Below are 21849 nucleotides of genomic sequence, written 5' to 3'. Positions count from 1 at the left end.
ATGACGCGGATCCAGAAGCAGGACCCGGCAGAGACTGGGGGTGCGGAGCGGCCGAGCACAGCCGCCTGCCCAAACGCACAGTCAGCACTTACTCATTCGCTTCTGCAAAGACCCATTTTCCGAATGCCACTATGTTTTGTGCCATGCTAAGGAGGAACCAGCCCATGAATGGGCACCCTAATACTCTGAGGGTTCCCAGGGGATGAGGGTGTTCGGAGGACGCCATGGACTCTGGCCCTGACACGGCAGGACGAGGGGCACTCACTCGGCCATGACGCGCCGCACGTTGCTGGCGTACAACGCGGGGTCCTTCTTCTCTTCCTCTGAAGGGCTGTACACGGGGAGGAACTGAGCACAAAGAAGGCTGCGTTACTCCCATGCGCATCACAAGCCCACCACAGTGCAGTTATGAGTCTAACACAATGAAGATCTGTCAAAGCAGTTTCCATCAGAACCACCTTCAACGTGGCCACGGTGTGCGTGTGCACGCACACGCAAACAGACACACATGCACATGTGTGTGAATATAGCCCACGATTCCTCAGGAGCGCTCGCTCCCCTGAGACAGAAGCTCGTGCTTGCCAGGGCACTCCGCATTTCTAATTTCACACGGAAGCCTTCTCTTGGGGTGCACAAGAATTACATGTGTGCTCCTCTTTCTAAAAGTCTCTGCTTGTGTTGGGGAGAACACAAGACATTGTTAAAAGTCCCACACTCTGCTGCCAACTCCACTGTGCAGAAAGGCAAACATCACTGCGCCCTTTTTCTTTAATACACACACACAACAATATGGGGACACCCCGAAGCCTTATCAGTTCCCACCATGTGGCTTCAGGTGTTCCCCCCCCACCATATACCACACACCATGGAAATCGCAGCAGGCGCTCACGTCAGCACTGGTACCTGTCAGCACAGCACGAGTGAAGACACTTAGAAGGGTTTCAGAAAGTCAGAGTTTCCTTTAAACTCTGAAAACTGTGGGGAAGCCTGGTGGCTCAGTCGGTGAAGCACCTGCCTTTGGCTCAGGTCATGGTCCCGGGGTCCTGGGATTGAGTCCTGCATTGGGCTCCCTGCTCCCACGGGGAGCCTGCTTCTCCCTCTGCTGCTCCCCGTTTGTGCTCGCTCTCTCTCTGACAAATAATTAAATCTTAAAAAATAAAAAACCAACTCTGAAAACTGCAACTGAGGCCTGAAATAGAGGAGTGCACACTGGAGGCGTCCTCCCGAGCCCCGCTGCACGGCTGCTTCCCGGCCACCCGCAGACAAGCCACATGTAATATTCTACGTGGATGGCTGCCACCCTTGGACTCGGGCCAGGGACCTTTCGGCTCAGTGTGTTGTAATTAAGTGGCTTATGTTGTACTTTAGTGAAAAATCTGGAACCTGGCTGAAATCCATGTAAATTCAGTGCAACTCTGCAACTTTTATCAGACGGTAGCAAACTGCCTCATTAAACCCTTTCCGTCGTGTTCGGGCTCCCTTTTCAGGGGCAGAGTAGCCGACTGATTCCCTTTTAAGAAAGAGACTCTATTCCTCATCCACTTGGATAAAATGTATAGACTACACGAATGTGGCTATTGAACTGAGCCGAGAGAATGGGCGTCATGACTTTGGGACATACAACGGGCTGAAAGCTGGAGGCAGGTTATGTGATCTGACCACGGACTAGACAGAGAATGACAGGATGACAGGTCTGCCATATGAATCCGACAGTGTCGGTATCATGTAAAAATGCCAAGACGTAATTCACATTTTAAATGCCTTCAAGCTATGCTAACCATAATAAAAGAAGGGTTTAACTTCCTTGTTGATTTTTAAAGACCTATCTGATTCTTGCAAAATCATGCAAGAGACACAAAGTGACTGATGAAAAACCACAGGGAAGTACCTCTGAGGAGCAAAGCAAAGAGAAGTGGAAAGATTTCAAAGCAAGACAGATGACACACAATGTTGTATCTCTACAGACAGCAACGTGACAAGTAGAACGTCCTGTCTGTGTAGATACCAACACTATCTCTAGAGATGCCCACATCACAGTGTATCTGCAGACACCAGTAAAACCTCACGTCCACAGATAACATCATGTTGTCTTTGTATAGACACCAACATGACACTGCATCCACAATGAAACCCTGTGTAACACTGTATCCACACAGACACCAATAAAATGCTGTGTAACACTGTGTCTGTATGGACAACATACAATTTCATCTGTGGATACCAGTGTAACACTGTATCCACACAGATGCAACATGATACTGCACATGTAGACAATGTAACTGTATCACTCTGTATGGGTGCAGATACCAGTAGACATTCTATAACACAGTAGGTGCACAGACTGTAACACCATGTAATGTTACAGGATATAGACCCCGACATAACATTGTATCACATTGCATCTAGACAGCTTAACACAGCACTCTGATACTGCATCTTCATAGACCCTTGCATAATGCTGTTTAACACCGCATCTGTACGAACCTCGATTTCCACTCGATTGTGAAACTGACACAGTGTGAGCCACAGGATTTTCAACCTTAAAAATGAACAAACAGATTGACAGCATTGGTTAAAAGATTCTCAATGTCTTTTAATTAAATTACTTCTGGAGCAAACTCCCCGGATGCCTGTCCCCTGCAGAGGGCACTACTGGGCAGTTAATTTGTTTAGGGGACGCTGTGCCTCCCTCAGCCTAAAGCAGAGCCTTACAACGCTGTGATGAGGATGGGGCTACTCTTACTAATCAGGGTTCCTCACGGTCCCAACGACTGCACCCACTCCTGCAGCTCTCCTTTGCCCTGCACGCCCCCATTTCCCAAGTGTGTCTTCTGGCTCAGGAAACCTCCTCTACGTGACACTGTCCCACACCTGTCCCCAGGCAATGCAGACTCAACAGGCCCTGAGCCATGCCACCCCCAAGGCCGGCCCCAGAGCTCCTGACCTCAGAACTGGCATCACCACCCTTTATTTGCAGAAGCTGGAAATGCGGAGCCATCTGGAGTCTCTTGTCCTTGGGCCATTGCTCCTCTCCGCAGTGGACAACTGTCCTCTTAACTCTTTCGTACATACCCGACTTCGGCCCTATCACTGCCAACCCCAAGCCTGGCTACCAGGGCCCAAAAGAGCCCTTCCCACCTTTCTCCCAGCATCCCCCTTGCTTCTCACCCTCCACCCTCCACACTCTGGCCTCAGCAATGCTAACACCAGTGCCCACATATGCTGCCCCTCAGTGTACCTCCCCAGCATCCGTTCCAAATGCCTTGCCCAGAGGCCTTGGGAGGGCTCGGCCTGGCCCCACCACCCACCCTTCTGCTGCACCAGGTCAAAGGCTGGCACCACGGAGGCCTGCTGTCCTAGAACCCGAGCCTCCCCCGTGCAGTTTTTTAAAAGGAGGACCGTCCCTGCAGCCCCCCTTTCTTTCCCAGGAGCTGCAGGGTGCGGTGTGGATGGGATGGTGCCCACTGAGCCGACAGGCACACGTGGGGACAAAAGAGCACTCCACAGTCACCTTCCCTCTGGAGTCGAAGACCATTAACTTAGGTCCTGGAGCCCAGGAGTGTGTGAACAGACCAGGCTTGCACACTTGGCTTTCACAGTGGGCAGACCCTAACTGCTGTCCGAGAGCAGTGGGTTATGTGTTCCGAGGATCCACATTTGCAGAAGTGCCCAGAATGCAGGGCAGTCGCTTGAGTGGCCCCTGTGCTTTCCCAGAAGGACAGGACACACGAGACACTACAGGGTCTGACTTACGCTCCGGGGCCTTGCCAGGTCCAAGTGATGGTGTCCTGGGGGCGAGAAAGGAGCAAAATGAATCACAGCTGGAAATCAGGCACCCGGAGTTCCCTCGGGAGCCCTTCCTTCCATGGTGTGCCCACCCTCTGTCCTGGCCCTCAACCTGGCCCACCTCCGACCTCAGAGATGCTGGTACCCCTCTTCCTCCCAAGCGCACTCTGGGACAAGGGAGCAGATGGGTGTCCATTGCCTCCAGGCCACCCAGACACACCCCTGCCCTCCCACGGCTCCAAGGTCCACAATTCCGACGTCCGCCTGAGACGCTGCCCCAGTTCCGTTTTCTGCCCTCCCCCGTGTTCAAGGCGTCCCTGCCAGGATCAGGCCCCAGCACAGGAACCTGCTTTTTGCGAGCAGCCCCCGGGACGCTTGCCCCGCCATCACCGTCCCATGAGGCTCATTCCAACCCACACCCACCTGGACCCCCAAGGCCCTGGCCTCCACCCTGGGCCAGAGATGCCCAGCAGATGAGCTGAGGCTTGGGAGGGAGAAGAAACCACTGCAGAGCCCCAGGCGTGCCCAGGACCTCGAGGGCTGTGGGCGCCCCCCACCTGCAGTTTTAGCTGCGGCACCAGCCACCTAGGTGGGGACGTGGGAAGACACACACCGTTTCTGCCCTGACACTGGGCTTCTTTCTTCTGAAGCCCCGACACCCCCCTGCTGGCTTCCCACAGACTCCTGAAAAGCCACCCACCACAGGGGCTTCCCCGGCCCCCAACCGCCCTCAGCCACCCGTCCCCCACACGGGCCTGCGTGCAAAGCTGTTAGTGGTGGTGCTCCCTGACGCTAGGCCGCTGAGGAATGCGACACAGACTGACGGGATGAGTGAGTAAAGCAGCTGCTCTGCTTCTCTGACAACTGAGAACCCAGGAGAGACAATCTGCTTAAAGTAAGTTGACGAAACAAGCTCAAAGAAACAGAAAATCTAGAATTCCACGCACGGATGATTCTCTTGGCCCCAGACGCTGGCTGGTGAATGCACCTCTTCAGAGCCTCTGGTGTGCGCTCTCCCAGTCATTGTAACTGTCAGTCCGCGCGGCTACGGGTTCTGACCGACACCTACTGACTGACCACTGGGAGAACCTCTTCTGCGCCGTGTGCACATGTAGGCACAGGGTCTGCTGTGCAAACCTGGGACCCTCTGGGTCTGGCCCAGAGGCGGGGGGGGGGGGGGGCAGCCCCTCATGACCACAGATGTCACACGTAATTCTGCCTCCATCTAGACTAGCAACTCCAGACCGCACCGTGCTGTGATTGCTGAGCTTCTTTTTTGTCCTCATGAAGATGCACCGTGATAGGGAGAAAGCTCAGTGCAGTGAACAAATCCACCTCGTGTGTCCTCCATCAAGAAACAGTCCAGAGCACCCGCACCCACGCAGGGCCCAGGGACATGAGTCCTGGCGGTGAGAGCCCGATGCCCATGTAGGTGCAAGGACATCCGCCAGGAGGGGGTCACGGCAGAAGTGAGATGCAGTGGGCACCGAACAGCACCCACCGGAGCTCAATGCCTGCCCTGGGGAGTGCAGCCCACTGAACCGGACGCGTGTGGCACGTCCACAGGGCCCCCGGGGGAAGGGACAGCTGAGGATGCCCACACAGGTACGTGGTGGGGCTCTGACCACAACCTGAGGAGGATTTTTCCAGCCTTCCTGCCTCCCCCAAGCTGGGGGTCCGTCAAGATCATCGAGGCACTCGGAGCCCCAAACACCCCCTCTTTTACTTTGCTCTGACATAACAAGCGAAGACCTCCGCACGGAGGCAGGTGCACACAGAGGCATATTCAATACAGAGTCACTTATGCCTTTCCCGCCCGCTGCCCCCAGCCTTTCCAGAACTTAGATTCTCTCAACGCTCTTGTTTTCCAGGTGAACAGGGAGCTAAGGCTGCTGAGGACGAGGGTGGATGGCTCACATCAACTCGGCAGGACCGATCAGCAGGGAGGAAGGGCCACCGCTCCACGACACAGCCCTTCCTGCATGAACACTGGAGCGGTCCTGGAATCGCGGATTGGCTAGAAAAGACCTGCTGAGGCACCGGGAATTCTCATTCCCAGGTAGGTCACTGTAATCCCAGGAAACACACTGACCAGTTTATTCGGGTACCGTAGAACCACAGGCTGCACAGGAACTCCAGGGATAAAGGCACCTGGGGGAAAAGGGGCATCATCTTATTTCGAGGGCAGAGCTCCTCCGCTGGGGGCCCGTCTCATGCTGGTCCCAGAGGAAAGCAGCGTTTCTGTCCCCCTTCCTGGTGAATGGTCACGGGGTGCCTGGAAGGCTCCCTTGGCATGGGCATTGGCCGTGTCACGTCAGGAAGACCGCAGGCTCGCAGCCATGCCCTGCAGGGAACGGGCCCAGGAGTGTCTCCCCCACTTTGCTCAAGGAGGAAAACAGAGAATATAAGAAAAATTACATACCAGGCTTGAAGGTAATTAGGCAGGTCCTGTTGGTACATGTTCCTTCTGGAAAAATCATTATCTTGGAATGAAAAGAAAAAAAGGTTAGCCTTAAAGGAATAGAACCCAGAATACGGTCTATTTTCTCCACTGCTGAGATGCTTTAATCACACTCAATCGAAACAGCTTAGATGCATGATGGAAGCATGCGTGGATTTCCTAAGGGTAAGTTCTATTAAGATCTGGAAGCAATGCAAACATGCAGACAGCACACGCCTCCTCAGAGCGTGCGTCGGGGTGCTCACCGCCACCGTGAGGCCCAGCTACCGCTGCCGGGACGCCCTGTCAGCGTGCAGCACCCCACCACACACACACCCGGGGCAAAGCAGGACAAAGGCACACAGAGGAGGGCTCAGCGAAGGGCCCTTGGCTGAAGGAATCGGGACCAGGGCTAGAACCGAGGCACAGCCGGGCCAGCAACCAGAAACACCACAAAACCAGCGGTTAAACCCCACTGGAACCCCAAATTACTCTGACTCATACTGACCTCCAGCCACACGATATAAACTAAACCGTCCCCCCTGCACTGGAAACTACAGCCCACGTGGCTGCTTCCAGAGGCGGGGAGCCAGGCACCCTGGACGTCGCGGCCCCGAGGGCCTGCCCCGTGAGTGAGGGTGCCCGGCACTCAGGCCTTCCAATGTTCTCTGAGCACCCAGAACCTGGACAGTCCTGGGGAGCTCCAGCTTCTCAGGCTCAGAGAAATACAGATGGCACAGGCTGAGGCCGCTGCCCCGCCGCCCGCGTCAGGCCTTCCTGACGCTCCCTCGGGTGCCGGGCACACGCGGGCAAGCTCCGCCCAGGGTTTTCAGGAGCAAACAGCGACGCCTCACGGCTGGCGCATTTGTCAGACGTGAGACTGTGCCAAGCGTGAGACTGTGCCAAGCAGAGCCATTTCAGTGAAGATGCTTTGGGAACTTGAGATATGCATGAGAATGGTCTTCTCGTTTGTTTCAATTTTCAAATTTTAGGACCCAAAAGTACCTGACACTTAGCACAGACTTCAATTCACACGCTCATCAAACAAAATGAAAGAAAAGGAACCTGGCCCCCAGGGAAGGCCCCCACCTCTAGGCTCACATCTTCCGGAATAAATCTGCTCAAAATGCAAGCAGGACTGCATTACCTGTGGCCACTTTCCATTCGACTGTGCCCGCCTCCTGATCTCCTCCACAGTCTTCCTTCGGGAATCCTGGTCGGACCGGGACACGAACACTGGCCGGATGTACTTTATCAGAGCTGGAGGGGGAGGAGGGGCATTCGTCGGGAAGCACGGCCCCTGCTGCCGCAGGACTGGAGGGACAAGGGCTACCCACGGCAAGCGGGTGCAGGCGAGCCCCCAGAGACGCCCCGAGGGCAGCACTGTCCCCGAGGGCGGGTGGGTGTTGGGTCAATGCCTGACCATGAGGGGATCAGGAAAATCACAGAAGCTCCCTCCCACGATGGCATGAAACCCCACGACCTGCGAAGTCCAGGGGAATGACGCCAGTATCCACAGGCTGTAAAGCAGGAGAAAGCAACAAGAAGAGGCTGACAGAGGAGGGCGTTGGGGGGCAAAGGCTCCAGAGTCAGAAGGGCCCGAGGCGCATGGCTTAAACCCCACCACCCCGTTACGTGTAGACCCGTCTCCCTCAAAGACACAGGCTGACGTGCTGACCCCAGGTACCTAGGACTGTGACTGTATTTGGAAATTGGGTGCTTGCAGATGCAACTGAGCTAAGGTGACGTGGCGTTGGAGCAGGGTGCGCCCTGACCCACGTCCAGCGTCCTCTCGAGGAGGGAGAGACATGAGTGTGCACGCAGGGAGAAGGCCATGGGACGGCAGAGGCCAAGACCGGAGTGATGTGACCAGAGCCACGGGACGCCGGGGATGGCGGGGAACCGCCAGAGGCTGCGGAGGCCTGGCACGGCCTCTCCCCAGAGGCTGCCCTCTCACACCTCGACTCTGGACTCCCGGCCCCCAGGACAGTGTGAGAATCAACATCTGCTGTCTTCAGCCGCGCAGCGTGCGGCCCTCTGTCAGGGGCGACCCAGGGCACCCACACAGCCGTGGTCCTAACTAGCTTGGCCCAGGGGGCCCACGGCCCTGCGGGGGTGGCAGGTCAGTGCCCTCGTGACCAGAGCTGACAGCAGCAACCAGCACACGGTTCTCGCACAAGAGGATCTGAAGGTGGGGAGACACTTCTTAGGAGAGAAACCCCAAACTGACAGGACCGTCATCCTTAGGGAGGGTGTCCACTCCCAGGAAGGACGAGCGGGTGGCCGTGGCAGCGGGGCATCCCCATGGGTGAGACACGTCCCCGCCGGGCCCAACATCAGCTCGGACTTCAGAGTGTTCTAACTACTCGTAAGAATAACACGTTGTGACTCTTCTTTCTGGGAGGTCTTCCAAAAGACAAAGAGAAAATTCATTAAAAAAAAAAAAGAACAATATTCTATCTCGTCAGGTCCATGGGACTCAAAATCTAAGCTGCACGTGGGTCTCAGTGATCTTTTCGTCTGACATCTGGAGACTTCTTTCCCCACTGCATCGTTCTTGCCAATTCCTCTAACTGTGCTGGGAGTGACACGCAGGGAAAGGGCCGAGGGGGTCGCCCACAGGACGAGACGATGGGAAGCCACCCAGCTTCCTATTGTCCACACCAGCTCTGCACAGTCCTCCCAGGGTGGGAGAGAAGGCTGCAGGCTGGCTGGTCTCCCTGAACAGGGTTCCCCTTCCCAGCAACGTGGAGGATGACTCTCCTCCATCATGGATGAGCTGAGGCTCCAGGCAGCGGTGGGGAGCAGCTCTCTGGGCTCCGAGGATGACGGGGCTTCCTCCTGACTGAAATCTCAGACTGCGCCTCTTTCTGGGAATCCCTAGGTGAACACCCACACTGGAGACCTCACAACTGAAGAGCTTGCTTCTGAGGACAGAGAGGAAATGTGGCTGCCTGCCGGGTAAGCCCCAGCGGTGTTGGCGACAAGGGGCCGGGCAACAAAACTGTGAGCTGGCTCTGTCACCTCTGATACTGAGCACCAAACCTCCTCAGGTCTGTAAACTCCCAGGTGCCCATATCAAGGACACTGAAAGTAAACTGACAATGTAACAATGGGAGAAATCCCTGGGCTGATTACTCTAACTGGTATTTACAAATCTGAAGGTGAAAATATTTTGAATATTTTTAACATTCATCTCTTCACCAAAGTTGGTAGCTGTCAAAGGGTGTCCAAAGCTTCGTGCTTTAAACAACAAGGATGAGAGGGACCGGAAGGAACAGCCGGTGAGACCCCCCCTGTGACACGGGAATCCAGACTTGCGTCACGGGGTGTGTTCTGGTCGCACACGATGGGAGAAGCCCTCAGCTGCATTCCTAGGGGAGAGTCCCTTTCAGGTGTATTTACCTTCAAAACCCGGAGAAAGGGAATACAATTTGGGATTTGCCATATACGGTCTACGGCCATACCACCGTAAACATGTCTGATCTCGTCTGGTCTCGGAAACTAAGCAGGGTCGGGCCTGGCTAGTACTTGGATGGGATGTGCCATATATGAGTTCTAATTAAAATCTATAATAAATGGGTCTATCACCACTCCTTCACTCTTATTGCTATGCTATCCCTGAAATGAGTGGGAATGTAAGTCTACATGAAGGACCCCCGCACACAGAGGACATGTTGGTGGCCCTCCCTTCTGACACCCCAAGGTTAAGGTCAGCGCCCTCCCTTCTGACACCCCAAGGTTAAGGTCAGCGGCGGGGGGCATGGAGCTCAGCTCTGACCTTGCAGCCCCCAGCACATTCAGCCAACGGAGTTGGCTTTTGAACCCTGACCTTGGGAGGTGGATGAGCAGGTCCAACTATGAGCCTCCATGATTCTAACTTGTGACTCAAGCCATAATTGAAGGCAAAGTTTTGAGAAGGCTTTGCATAATTTGTACGCGAATGAGGGGGGATGACATGCCCCCACAGATCCCAGCACTTCCCCAGAATGCTAACATTCCACAGCCTGAAGCTTAAAACTTAAAATAAGAAATCAGAACAAAATTGCAAAATTGAAAGAGCTTCCTGCGTCCTTTGCCAGGGACCACACTGCTTTATACTCAGGAGCCTGTGATGACCTTCTAGCATTATTAAAGTGAAACGCATATTTGCTAATTACCAGAGTCTCTGCCTGGCTTTCAGAAAATCCTCGGTTTAACCTGACTTTCCAGGCACATGACATATAAACCTTTATTTGGATAACCAGGCTCAAAATTACTGGCCCTATACGTCCATGGCCAGCGTCCCCGAGTATCTGCACACCTTCCTGCAGGAAGTTCCGCAAGGGGAGGGCTAGCCTGACGGCTCTGTAGGAGGGGTGCCTTCATTTTACTTTGGTTCTGTAACCGCCAGCCCTGAAACCACCTTGGCTGAGACCGTTAGGTCTGAATGGAGGACCTGTGTCACCATTCCCAGGGACAAGACCACGGAGGGTCCTAACTGCTCACCACCCCTCTCTGCTTTCCACTGTGTGAGCACAGAGCAAGAAGGTGGCTGTCTGCAGCACAGAAGAGGCTGTTGCCAGAACCCCACCCTGCTGGCCCCCCTGATCCCGACTCCCAGCTTCCAGGAGCGTGGGGCACGAAAGGCTGTTGTTTAAAAGCCACCCAGTGTGTGGTGCTTTATGACAGCTATCTGAGCAGACACCCTCTGATCCACAGTCAAGTAAATGCTGGTTAGCATCTCTTTTGCCAAAAGCACACAACATATTGGGCCCTCTCAGAATGTCCCACTTACTAGAAAGACAACATAAAATGTACACAATGTTCTCTCTTAACTGTCACCTGAACACTAACATGAGTTAGGGAACTCAGGAGAATTCAGAGAAGGTGGACAGAGTGAGGACCTTCTGCCCCTGTAGCTCTGCCCCAGCACCACGCGCCTCCCACCCACACCAGCCCTGCTCCAGAATCCATTGTGGACACGCTCTGCATGACATGCCCATGGTCTAAACAGTGAGGGGTGGGCAGAGGAGAGTGATGGTGGGGTGGGGCCCCCCCAGGAGCAGCCTGGAGGAACCAGGGCTGGGTGGCAACCCCTGGCGCAGAAACCAGGGGGATGAGAACCAGGAACAGGTGGGCCGGCCCTGCAGGGGAGGACAGCTCCGGCATGGGCCCGGCCGGGAGGAGGAAGGTGCTCTCATTGGTAGGCTGACTGCCCCGCATTCCCTGTAGTTCCCAAGGTAATGGTGCAGTACACCCCAAAATGATGTGTCCACATCCTAACTCCTAAGATCTGTGACTGAAAGCTTATTTCGGAAAGCAATCTTTGCAGATGTAATTAGTTATGCACCTGGAGATGAGGTTACTGTAAACTACCCAAGGACAAGTGTCCTTGTAAGAGACACACAGGGAGACACACGTGGGGGAGGCCTGTGAGGAGGGAGGCTGGGGCAGTAAGGGTGCGGCCACGAGCCCAGGACTACCTGGGGCGCCAGGAGCTGCACCAGGAGCTGGAAGAGGCAGGAAGGACCTTCCCCGAAAGCCTCCAGAAGAAGTCAGGCTTTGGACACTCTGGCCTTAGATTTTGGACTCCAGAATTGTGAGAGTATAAGTTTCTGCTTTTTTAAGCCACCAGCTGGGTAATTTGTCACGTGGCCGAGGGACACCCGCACACCTGGGCTTTTAGCCCCATAACCAGGGCACTGGGACACAGACACTTCTAGGACCGTGTGACACAGGCCCTGCATGCCAGGGACAAAATGTGAGCAGGCACTTTGACACAGGACGTTTGAGGGCACTTGTGTGTGAACCAAAAATAAAACCCACAACAACTAATGTTACAGAGAAAACCACAACAAAGGAAACAGAAGAGACTCCAGGACAAATGCCTACTTCACGTGGGTGTGACCTGCACGGACCAGCAGGATGTGGCGGGGGGGGGGGGCGCTTGCCCACTCCCAGCAGGAGGGGGCTCACTCACTTCCCCATATTGGGATGTCTCTGCTCTCTGCCTTCATCACGATGGAGGACATCGTCAGGGTGACAGCGATGGCATCGAAGTAGGAAGAGTGTGGAGCCAGGGTGAGGATGGTGGCCTCAGATGGAGGGGCCTGCTGCCCCTTCGTGATCACCCAGTGGAAGCCGCCGGAAAACCACATGGTGCGCATGATGGCCTTGAGCAGGAAGTCCACAACCCTGCAAAACAAGGTGCAGCAGTTACCCTGGGCCAGAGCAGGGCTGTCACGGGCGCCGGGCTCAGCTCGCTAGCACCAGGCTGACCCGTGGACACGGACACCAGAAGCTCGGCACTGACCTCGGGCGGGTCATCCAGGGTGCGCTCTGGACCCATCCAAGCCCCAGACAGCGGTTACTGCATCGTCCGGGTGCTGTGCTTCCCTCCCCTCCACTAAACGTGGGGTGGGATGCCTTTTTATTAATTTAGCCAAGAAAACAGAAGTGCTGTCTCTGCCCCAAGACACGGCGTCATGAAGACCGACACCGACTCCTGAAGAGAGTAAGCAGAGCAAGGACGCAGGTGGCGTTACAGCCACTGGGCCCTTAAGTGCTGGGAGGTGACTCATTAGCATAAGTGAAAAAAAACCCCACCAAGATATCTAAAACACCATTAAAATCAGGAGTGACGTTGGGGCTGAGACCAGGGGCAGAGGTCTGTGGCGAGCCACTCCCATCCCCTGCCCTCAGGCTCCTGAGGTGCCAGAATCAGATGCCATGTTATTAAAGCAAGCCTCTTCTTGATGAAATTAGATGGATAAATGTGGAAAATAAAATAACAATCAGCCTAGATTAACGGAACTTGCTTCCTATTTGTTTTTTAAACATATAAGAATTTTATTTATTTTTTAAAAGATTTTATTTACTTATTTGACAGAGACACAGTGAGACAGGGAACACAAACAGGGGGAGTGGGAGAGGGAGAAGCAGGGAGCCCGATGCGGGGCTCGATCCCAGGACCCTGGGACCATGACCTGAGCTGAAGGCAGACGCCCAACGACTGAGCCACCCAGGCGCCCCCAACATACGAGAATTTAATTAGGCATTTAAATCTGCACATCCCTCTGTGTCACCTGTGACCAACTGCAACTAGATGAAGATCCATGTCACTGAAACCACACGGAGGCAAAAGGCCCGGCACGTGAGTGACCACGGGCCCAGGAGAAGGGGTCACCTCTTGTGAGGAGCCGTGTCGCACTGGGCTGCTGGGTTATGCAGATGGTCAGACTGCACAACAGAAACATAGGAGCTTGAAACCTCACTGGATCGGTCCCCAAGGGGCTTAAAAACCCTCTCAAGAGAATCCTGGAAGATGAGGCCCCACAGCGCCGAGCAGTAGCCAATCCCCAGATGAGCACCGAGCCCCTGGTGGAGCCATGTCGAGAAGGCCCCTGTTTGGATGGAGAACAGTTATTGTGTGATTGTATGCCGAGATGCTGGGGTCAGGCTTTGATGCCCCATCTCCAGCACTGGGTGCAAGCAAAGGTATGCACTTTTCACTATTTGTCCAACTGCATAGTTTTGAACACACTTGTCTGCACGCACGCTACTTTTCATAAGAACACATTCAGAAATAAAAGCCAAGAGATATCCACTGGTACACGAGGAAGAAATGAGCCTTTGGGCAGGGGACCCAGAGCCAGTCCCAGGAAGTCGTATTCTGAGGAAGGCAGAGAGGGAGCTGCTCGGAAGTGGGGACCTCCGGATGTGTCTGTAAGAGACACACCCACCAGCCCTCAGGTCCGAAGGCCAAACGGCACTAAACAGAAATGCGGGGGGAGTATGGATGCACCACACCTAACAATTCTCTCGAGATCTCGGAGGAATTCCAGCCCCAGTGAGACCGTGCACCAGGCAGAGCCAGCCTGTGGGTGCGGATGCAGGCCCAGAGCAAGCCCCGCGCAACGCCCCCCGCCTGCCGCAGAGGCAGCCAGCGACAAGCCCGAGGTGCCTACAGGGTGATTCCCGGGACCAGCGAGTTGGGAGACAGAACTACAGGCACAAGGGCAGCGACCTCCAGCCTTTGCCGCATCCTCTGTTCATCGCCCCCGGGCGGGGGGAGGGTGCCCTAGAATCTGAGACGGGGCAGAACCAGCCACGGGGCACAGAAGAGACTCTGACGTGAGGAGACGTGGTGGCTGGCATCAGAAGAGAGGCTGGGAGTCCACACTCTCCTCAGGCTGTGACGGAATCCAGGACAGAGAACAAGAACGCACGCTCGGAAATCCAGTATCTCACTGCACGAAGAGCCAGTTCCTGGGGAGCTGGAGGGCGGGAAGGAAGTCTCTGGAACATGCCAGAGAAAAAGGACAGCACCTGGGCAGGAAGGGAGCAGTTTCTAGGGCTGAAGACAGACACAGATCTTCAGCACATCAAGAAGCAGAACGAACTTAAGACAAAACGACAGACTCCTACAATTTCCTTGAGAACTTCTCAAATGCCCAAGGACAGAGAGAAGAGTCCAAAACTCAGAGAGGAACATGCAGGCTCCCCAAGAGTCACCGCCGAAGGTGCCGGCAGCTACGTGGCTCTGGGGCCGTAAGATCTGGAACCTATAGTTCTCTGCCCGGACCAGCTACCCATCAACATTGAGGGGAGAATGAAGACATGTTCAGACACAAAATGCACCTGAGTTTCTCCTGCTTGTCCTCTTTCTGAGACAAAACCTATGCTCCAGGAAATCGAGGAGGGAAAAATGAGAAAAAAGAAAAACCCCAAACCAGGCCCAGGAGATAGATCATGCCCAGAAGATCTGCAGGAAGGCACTGCATCTGGCAGAAGAGTGACTTGTGGGGGATCGGGGGCTCTGGGACTCTCTGGGAAAAGAGCGTAATTCCAGCAAGGTGGCGAGACCACGAGGGAGCAGAACTGTAAGGCTACGCTCAGTGCTCATTATTCTGTAGCAACAGGCAAAACGTGAGTCTGACTGTGATGGGAAATAAGGTTAAATGCGGTCATAAGGGTGGGGCTCCGACGCCAGGGGGCTGGTATCCTGGTAGGAGGGAGAGCAGAGCTTTCCGCCAGGGGAGGACAGCAAGGGGGCACCGTCTGCGGGCCAGGAACCGGGTCTGCCGGCACACGGGTTCCCGACGCCCAGCTTCTGGAAACTTCTGTCATTTAGGCCCCCAGCCCGTGGCACGTGGTTACAGTGGCTGGAGTTATGACATCCTCTAACCATGTGAGTTGGCCACAGGGCAGCACCCAGAGGACACTTGGTCTGCCAGTCAGGTTTTGCAAGAAGATGCTCCGGTTTTGACGCTACTTTGTGGTTTGAAAGTAACCTTGAGTAAATGTCTTTGGGAAATTGTGTCATTCTTCCTTTCATTGAAAACCCAAGGCTTTTATTTTAAGAGGTTTGAATGACACTAACTTATATTCAGCAAAAACCCTCCCTGATGGAACATCAATCTATTCAAATCCACACAACTCTGCACAGCATGGAATGATGTGCCTCCCTGCTGACTCCCTGAGGATTCTTCGGTACAAGCCTGCGGACTCTGAAACCCGTTGTTTCGAAACCCACTTCTCCCTAACTCCTGAGTCCCCAGATCAGGCACTTTGTCGCCGTTCCCCTTTAAGGGGTTCAGTGCTGACTGTCCTTTGCTTCCCCTGGAGCACCAGCCAGAGAAGGGCTGTGCGTGGAGTTCCTGAAATACTGCTGCGTGGAGGCCCTGAGGGCTGTGCATGCACACATGCACACACGCATGTATCATATATATGTGCATGCGCACACGCACACATCATATATACGTGCGCACACACACGCCCCCAGGGCACATGTGCCCACGCATGATCGCACACACACAATGCACACATGTACGCGTGCACATGCTCACAACACACATGCATGCATGCACACACGCACACACACATGTACACATGCATACTCGCCCACATGCACATACATACGTATGCACACACATGCTCACACAAGGCATTACACACATGCACAAGCTCACACACCTGTACACACATGCGCATACTTACACAACATACACATGGTACACTCACGTGCGCATATACACATCCATACACACAGTGCTTGGACACACATATGCACACATGTACACATACTTGTACACCTGCACAGGCAGGTACACATGCTCGCACAGTATGCACATGTGAACACAGTGCTGAGCAGTCTCCATGCACGCAGAGACCCAGAGTTCTCATGAAACCTCAGACGTGTCTATATCTTGCCACGAGGGCCACCTCTCAGACACACGCTAGGGCACACGAGGCGCCCTGAAGCAGTGCTGTTGGCACTAGTCAGCTGAGGCCCCGTACCACCCGAGCCCAGCGGAGCGTGTGGAGCTGGTACGGGAAACGGAGAACAGCCCAGAGTCCCACACTCCAAAAAGTGAATCCACAGGGGGATGAGTGAAGAGGGGGGGAGGGAGCCCAGCCCCTACACTCCCTCCCTCCCTCCCCCTCCCCCTTACACTCACCCCTCCATTCCCTCCCTCCCTCTACCCCCCCCCCCACACTCAGGACCCACTTCCTAGCACCCTGGAGCCTGGTGCTGCACTGGGGCTGGAGTGGGAACGGATCCTGGCCTGCCTTCCAGTCTTTCAGGGAGGAAGACCATGGTTCACTTGACTCTTACATGGTCTAAGAACGTGAACACCGTGAGGAGCGCACAGCCACGTGAGGAGTTCCCCGGGCAGCTGGACCGTCCCCAAGCATGGCCAAGCCACACGTCTCGCCGGCCCAGGAAACCCGCGAATCGAAATTTGCTGTCCTTGCTATGCATGTCACTGTTGTGCGTGCCCATGGCAGGTGCACGTCGGGAAAGCCGACCTTGAGGACACGCGCCAGGTCCCACCTGCCTCTCGCGGGCATCGTGTTCCTGTTGGTCGGATGCTTCCTAGGGAAGGAGGACTGAGCCGATCTGCTAAGCCCTAAAGGGCAAGGAGCAAATATTTGAGGCTCTGTGGGCTGCACAGCCTCTGCCTCTGTGAAGGAGGTCCTGGTGTGGCTCAGTTCCAGAAAAACTGTACATGTAAAAACAGGCAGTGGCTGGATATGGCCCAGGTTTAGGGGACCCCTGTGCTAGGCTGATGATATTTCTGTTTCTGCATCAACTGTTTGAGGACCCCGAGGGGTTGATGAGAGGCACTAAGGTGTGGACAATCGGCAGCACTCTGGGTTTTCAACAGAAACGACAACTTCTAAGATGCTGGAAATATTTATCAAAGTCCTTCTATCTCTGCATCTTCATTACTAATGGTGTATACTTTAAGAACAGCTTTAGGGATAAACAAGAAAATATTCTGGTTTAATTTAATTTTCTGAGGTCCACGTTGAGTCTCTAGTTAAGATGTATTCAAAACATGGGATGCCTGGGTGACTCAGCTGAGCATGTGACACAGGATTTTGGCTCAGGTCATGGTCTCAGGGTCCTCGGACTGAGTCCCCAGCTCTGCATTCAGAGGGGAGTCTGCTTGGGATTCTTTCTCTCCCTCTGCCCCTCTCCCTGTTTGTGCTCACATGTGCACACGCTCACTCTCTCTCCCTCTAAAATAAATAAACCTTAAAAAAAAAGATGTATTCAAAACACGTCCATCTATAGATGGTCGTGCTTTATTAATATTCAACGCGTAAACACAAGGGAACTTCTGGGTCTATGAAGCAAGGGGGGGCACTCGACCCTGCAGAGACCAGACCAGCACACCGGACGGACGCTGGCCGACACGCAGCCTTCCAGGGCCGGGGATGTGGAAACGCGGCGGGGAGCCTCTGTGCTGAGGACACGCCAAGAGCAGCTGCGTGGCTGGCAGGACCCTGGAAGACACACCTCAGAGCAGGACTGAGGCAGCGGTGTGCCAGGGAACAGCACCAGCCACCCCCAGAGAGGAAGGAGGCATGTGGCTGGCAGTGTCCTAGATGGGAGAAGCTGCGGAAAGGAGGAAGGGGCACGGGACCCCGCGGGTCAGAGCACCTGCACACGAGTGACTTACTTCCGCCACGTGGCTGGGGGCTGTTCGGGTTCCCTGTCTGAGGACCCCAGCGTAGCGAAGAACGTGAAGGGCCAGGCGAGCAGCATCATGGTAACGATGAGTAGCAGCCGGATGGGGAAGAGCGTCAGCGTCATGAAGATGATCTGGAAAGACAGAGGTGAGGTCATTCCAGAACCATTCGCCGGAGAACTGGTCCTCTGGACTCCGCGTGCGAAGCCGGGCCCGGATCCGTATGGAAACGCGGCACCCGCCCCGGGCCCAGGGTGCTGCCCTCACACGATAGTGGGGCAGGTGGCCCAGGATATCCTGCCAAGCGTCTCCGATCATGCTGCTGCGCCCCATCCCGCTCCAGCCTCAAGTAGCCCCATGTGGCAACGGCAAATGGACCATAGAGCTCGCCCGGACCCTAGAGCCCCGCAGCCCCACACCCGAGACCCTCTCTAGCTGGGCCCAGCACACGCGCCCTGCTCTTCTTAGCTTCCCGAGTCCCAGCCCAACCCGGGATGCCTTTGCCGTGCTGAGCTGCCATGCAGGGGGCCAGCAGGTACGGAGCTGGCCAGACGGACTGTGGCCACGAGGAAGACCAGGGACCCCACGGGGCTCTCCAGCCCCAGGAAGTCACGGCAGGAGCCCAGCAGAGAACAGGGCTCAGCCAGCCCGCCTTCAAACAAGCAGCACTGGGGGCTTCACACGCCCCCACGGGTCTGGCTGGGAAGATGCCATGGGAGGGGCTCTGTGGGGATGGGCAGGCCCCACAGTGAGGGGGACAGCTGCAAACACGGGGTGGGGGCAAGGACGGACATGTTCGCCAGAGGGGCCAAGTCAGGGAGAGTCACGGTGGCTGGATGGCTGTGTCTAAAAGCAAGCACTCCGAGGCACAAAGCCATGCTCTGGTTCTCACCTGGGGTACACAGTCAGGAATGGTGCGTTTTGGGACAAACTTAATCTCAGGAGGTTAATTAGAAAACAGGGTGGGGGGAGGGATGACAAAACTTAAAACCTGCAAGGGATTTATGATCAATAGATGCAATTTATAATTATTTGCAATAATACACACTTCAGAAATGCAGGGTTTTGATGCAGAGAGGGTAGAAAAGAGGCCAAGAGAAGGTGCACAGTGACATCGCCCAGCCGCTTGGCTGACCCAGGCCGAAGGGCCCCACAGCGGCTCGCCTGGCTGGGTCCCTGTAATCTGCACCTGAGCTGTGCGGACTGGCCCCACAGACCCTCCGTAGATTCTCCTGGGGCCTCTATCAAGGCTGCACTGCCCAGTGGGCATACGATGCAAGCCACGTATGTAATTTTAGACTGTCTAGTGGCCACATATAGAACATAAAAGGGGATGAAATTAATGTAACATATTCATATATCTGACGCACTATCATTTCAGCACGGACTCAATACAAAAATTATGAATGAGGTATTTCACACTTTTTCATAACGTCTTGAAAATCCAGTGTTCACCTGATGCTCTAGCTCATCTTGAGTCCCAACCGCCCCACGTGGCCTGCAGCCACGCACGCCATCGTGCGGTCCTGCATCACCACACGACTGGCAGGGGATGGCAAGCCGGAGTGGCCTGGGCCTGTGCAGGCCTCCTCCCCGTCCGTCCGGGGCACCGCCTCCAGGCTGAGCAGGAGAGGCCGCTGATCGCATCTTGTGGGTGACGTTGGTGACAATGTTTCCTTTCAAGTGGGCGCTTACTGTAAGTTGTAGCAAATGTTCTTCCCTAATGAGAACGTACCTTCCCTCCCCTGGTCCCCTGGTTTTTTGAGAGTTGCGTTTGCTTCAGGTTGTGCTGTCCTCCCTGCATCCAGCGGGGAGACTACGGGGAGATTACGGTGCTCGAGCTCACTCAGCCCACGTACGCGACATGCCGCACCCACTGCGTTTCCAACGTGAAAGCCTCGGTCACAGTGCCGGCTGGCTACCCGCTAGGGCTTCTTTTTTCTCTGGAGCTGCTGAGTTTGCTTGCTAGCATGCGTCCGGGGGCAAGTCGGGGGCAAGGAGACGCACAACTTCCCCCTGGGTGGGCCCTGCAGGGACGTCCACACACCAGTGAGCCAGCTCTTCAGGGGAATTTCTACCAAGAGATATATCTATCTATCTCGCTGGTTTCTTCGCTTTTCTTTTCTTTTTTTTTTTGTTTATCTAGACTTTCTACTTTTGCTTGAATTCATTTCAGGGGTTTTGTCAGAGAAAAACCTCTCTGAAAGTCCCCAGCAGATTTTTTTCCTCCCCCGATTACTTCCCCATCGTGTGTTTTCAGGATAATCGAATGAAGCTGCCCACTGCATTCTTCCGTGTGTTTACAACAACCCGGCCCCGACCCATCGTGTACTTGCTATTATTTGGGCCTCTAAAACTTCTCAGCCTATGTTGACAGATATTCTTCTAGTTTATTAATGTTTGTTGAGCCAGTTTTGGATGCATTTACTGTCTCTACTGTGACCAGTTGGTCACATTAATTTTAGCTCCTACAGACTCTCTCTCACTCAACTCTAATGTCCCTTTTAACTTCTTGAGGCAAACGCCCCAGTGTTGTTTTCAGAAGTACCCTCTTTCTCAACAGTCACGCTGAGAACACACAGCGATGAGTGGGCAGGTGGACACGCGATGTGGTCCGAGAGTCACAGACCTACAGTGAACCGCGTGGACCCTGAAGGACGGGGCAGGAAGTAGCTCTACAGGCAGATTATGGAGTGCTGTGTCAACTGCCTGGGGAAGGCAAGCCCCCTCAGGAGCCCACAGGGTGCAGGGGGGACCTGCTTTCACCTGGCCCAGCCAGAGGGCCTGCGTGTTTCTGCCAGGCTCAGCCTTGCCCTGGAGGAGGGGAAACTGTCCCCAGAAGGGGTAGGACTTGGAAGGCATCATGCAGCCCCTTCCAGAACCTTCTGTGGGCTCTGACCACTCATCCTGAGCTCCAGGCTGCCCCCTGGTTGGACCCTCCTGTTTTCCTGCACCTCCTGGCCCACTTGTCTACACAGGCTCTGTGGCCCGTGTCCCCCCAGGCGCAGCCACTGGCCTCCCAGCATCCTCGCTGTCCACCACGCCCTGTGCAAACTGGCCCAGGGCTTGAGCCTGCCCGAGCACACTCAGTGTTTCCAGCCACAGGACAACAGCCAGGACAGCCGTGTCAGCCACGTGGACGTTCTCAAGTGTGCTGGGGCTGCGGAGAGACCACAATCACCAAAAAGACGTTGGTAGAAAGTCCTGCTGGACTGGAAAACAAAGGGCACGGGGCAGATGAAAGGGAGCGGTCGTGCCGTCTCCAGGCAGCTCGGCTGAGCACTCACAAGGCACTGTAATTAGCGGCAAGGCTGGCCTCGGTGCTTCCCTCCCCCAGGGCACCACGAGCACCTCTGTTCCTCGGCCGGCCTGGAGGGCAAGCCTGCGGAGTTACAGAGCCCTAGGATCATAGTCGCCAGGGAGAACGTGCAGGGAGGCAGGGGGTGTCCTGTGGAGAGGGCAGGGCTCCGTTTCCCACAACCCAAGTAAGAGCCAGCTCTGTGCCGGACACTGACTCAGACCCCCGGCCAGGGACAGCCCCTGGGATCCACTCCCAAAGAAGCCCCTCTCAGAGCCAGGAGGTGGGTCAGCAGATGCTACCTGTGCAGGCAGGGATGGATGGACAGCGGCGTGGGAGGGGGCAGGCGTGGGCGGGAGGGC

General features: G+C 55.1%; 1 protein-coding gene across 1 annotated transcript in view; it reads right to left on the bottom strand.

Moving 5' to 3' along the window:
- Positions 1-21849, bottom strand: part of LPCAT1 (lysophosphatidylcholine acyltransferase 1) — a 46552-nt gene that overhangs the window by 10172 nt on the left and 14531 nt on the right. Inside the window, exons 2-9 of the mRNA XM_028090004.2 lie at positions 18181-18323; positions 12189-12403; positions 7374-7486; positions 6209-6269; positions 5879-5937; positions 3754-3788; positions 2485-2539; positions 266-348 (exon numbers count right to left, since the gene is read on the bottom strand). Of these exons, the coding sequence (XP_027945805.1) occupies positions 266-348; positions 2485-2539; positions 3754-3788; positions 5879-5937; positions 6209-6269; positions 7374-7486; positions 12189-12403; positions 18181-18323 (764 nt within the window). The remainder of the gene's footprint in view (positions 1-265; positions 349-2484; positions 2540-3753; positions 3789-5878; positions 5938-6208; positions 6270-7373; positions 7487-12188; positions 12404-18180; positions 18324-21849) is intronic.

The sequence above is a fragment of the Eumetopias jubatus genome, unplaced genomic scaffold (genome assembly GCF_037043125.1).
Source record: "Eumetopias jubatus isolate StellerSeaLion01/CBP00866 unplaced genomic scaffold, mEumJub1_p1.0 scaffold_5, whole genome shotgun sequence".
NCBI lineage: Eukaryota > Metazoa > Chordata > Mammalia > Carnivora > Otariidae > Eumetopias > Eumetopias jubatus.
This window is presented reverse-complemented; position numbering and strand designations above follow the sequence as displayed.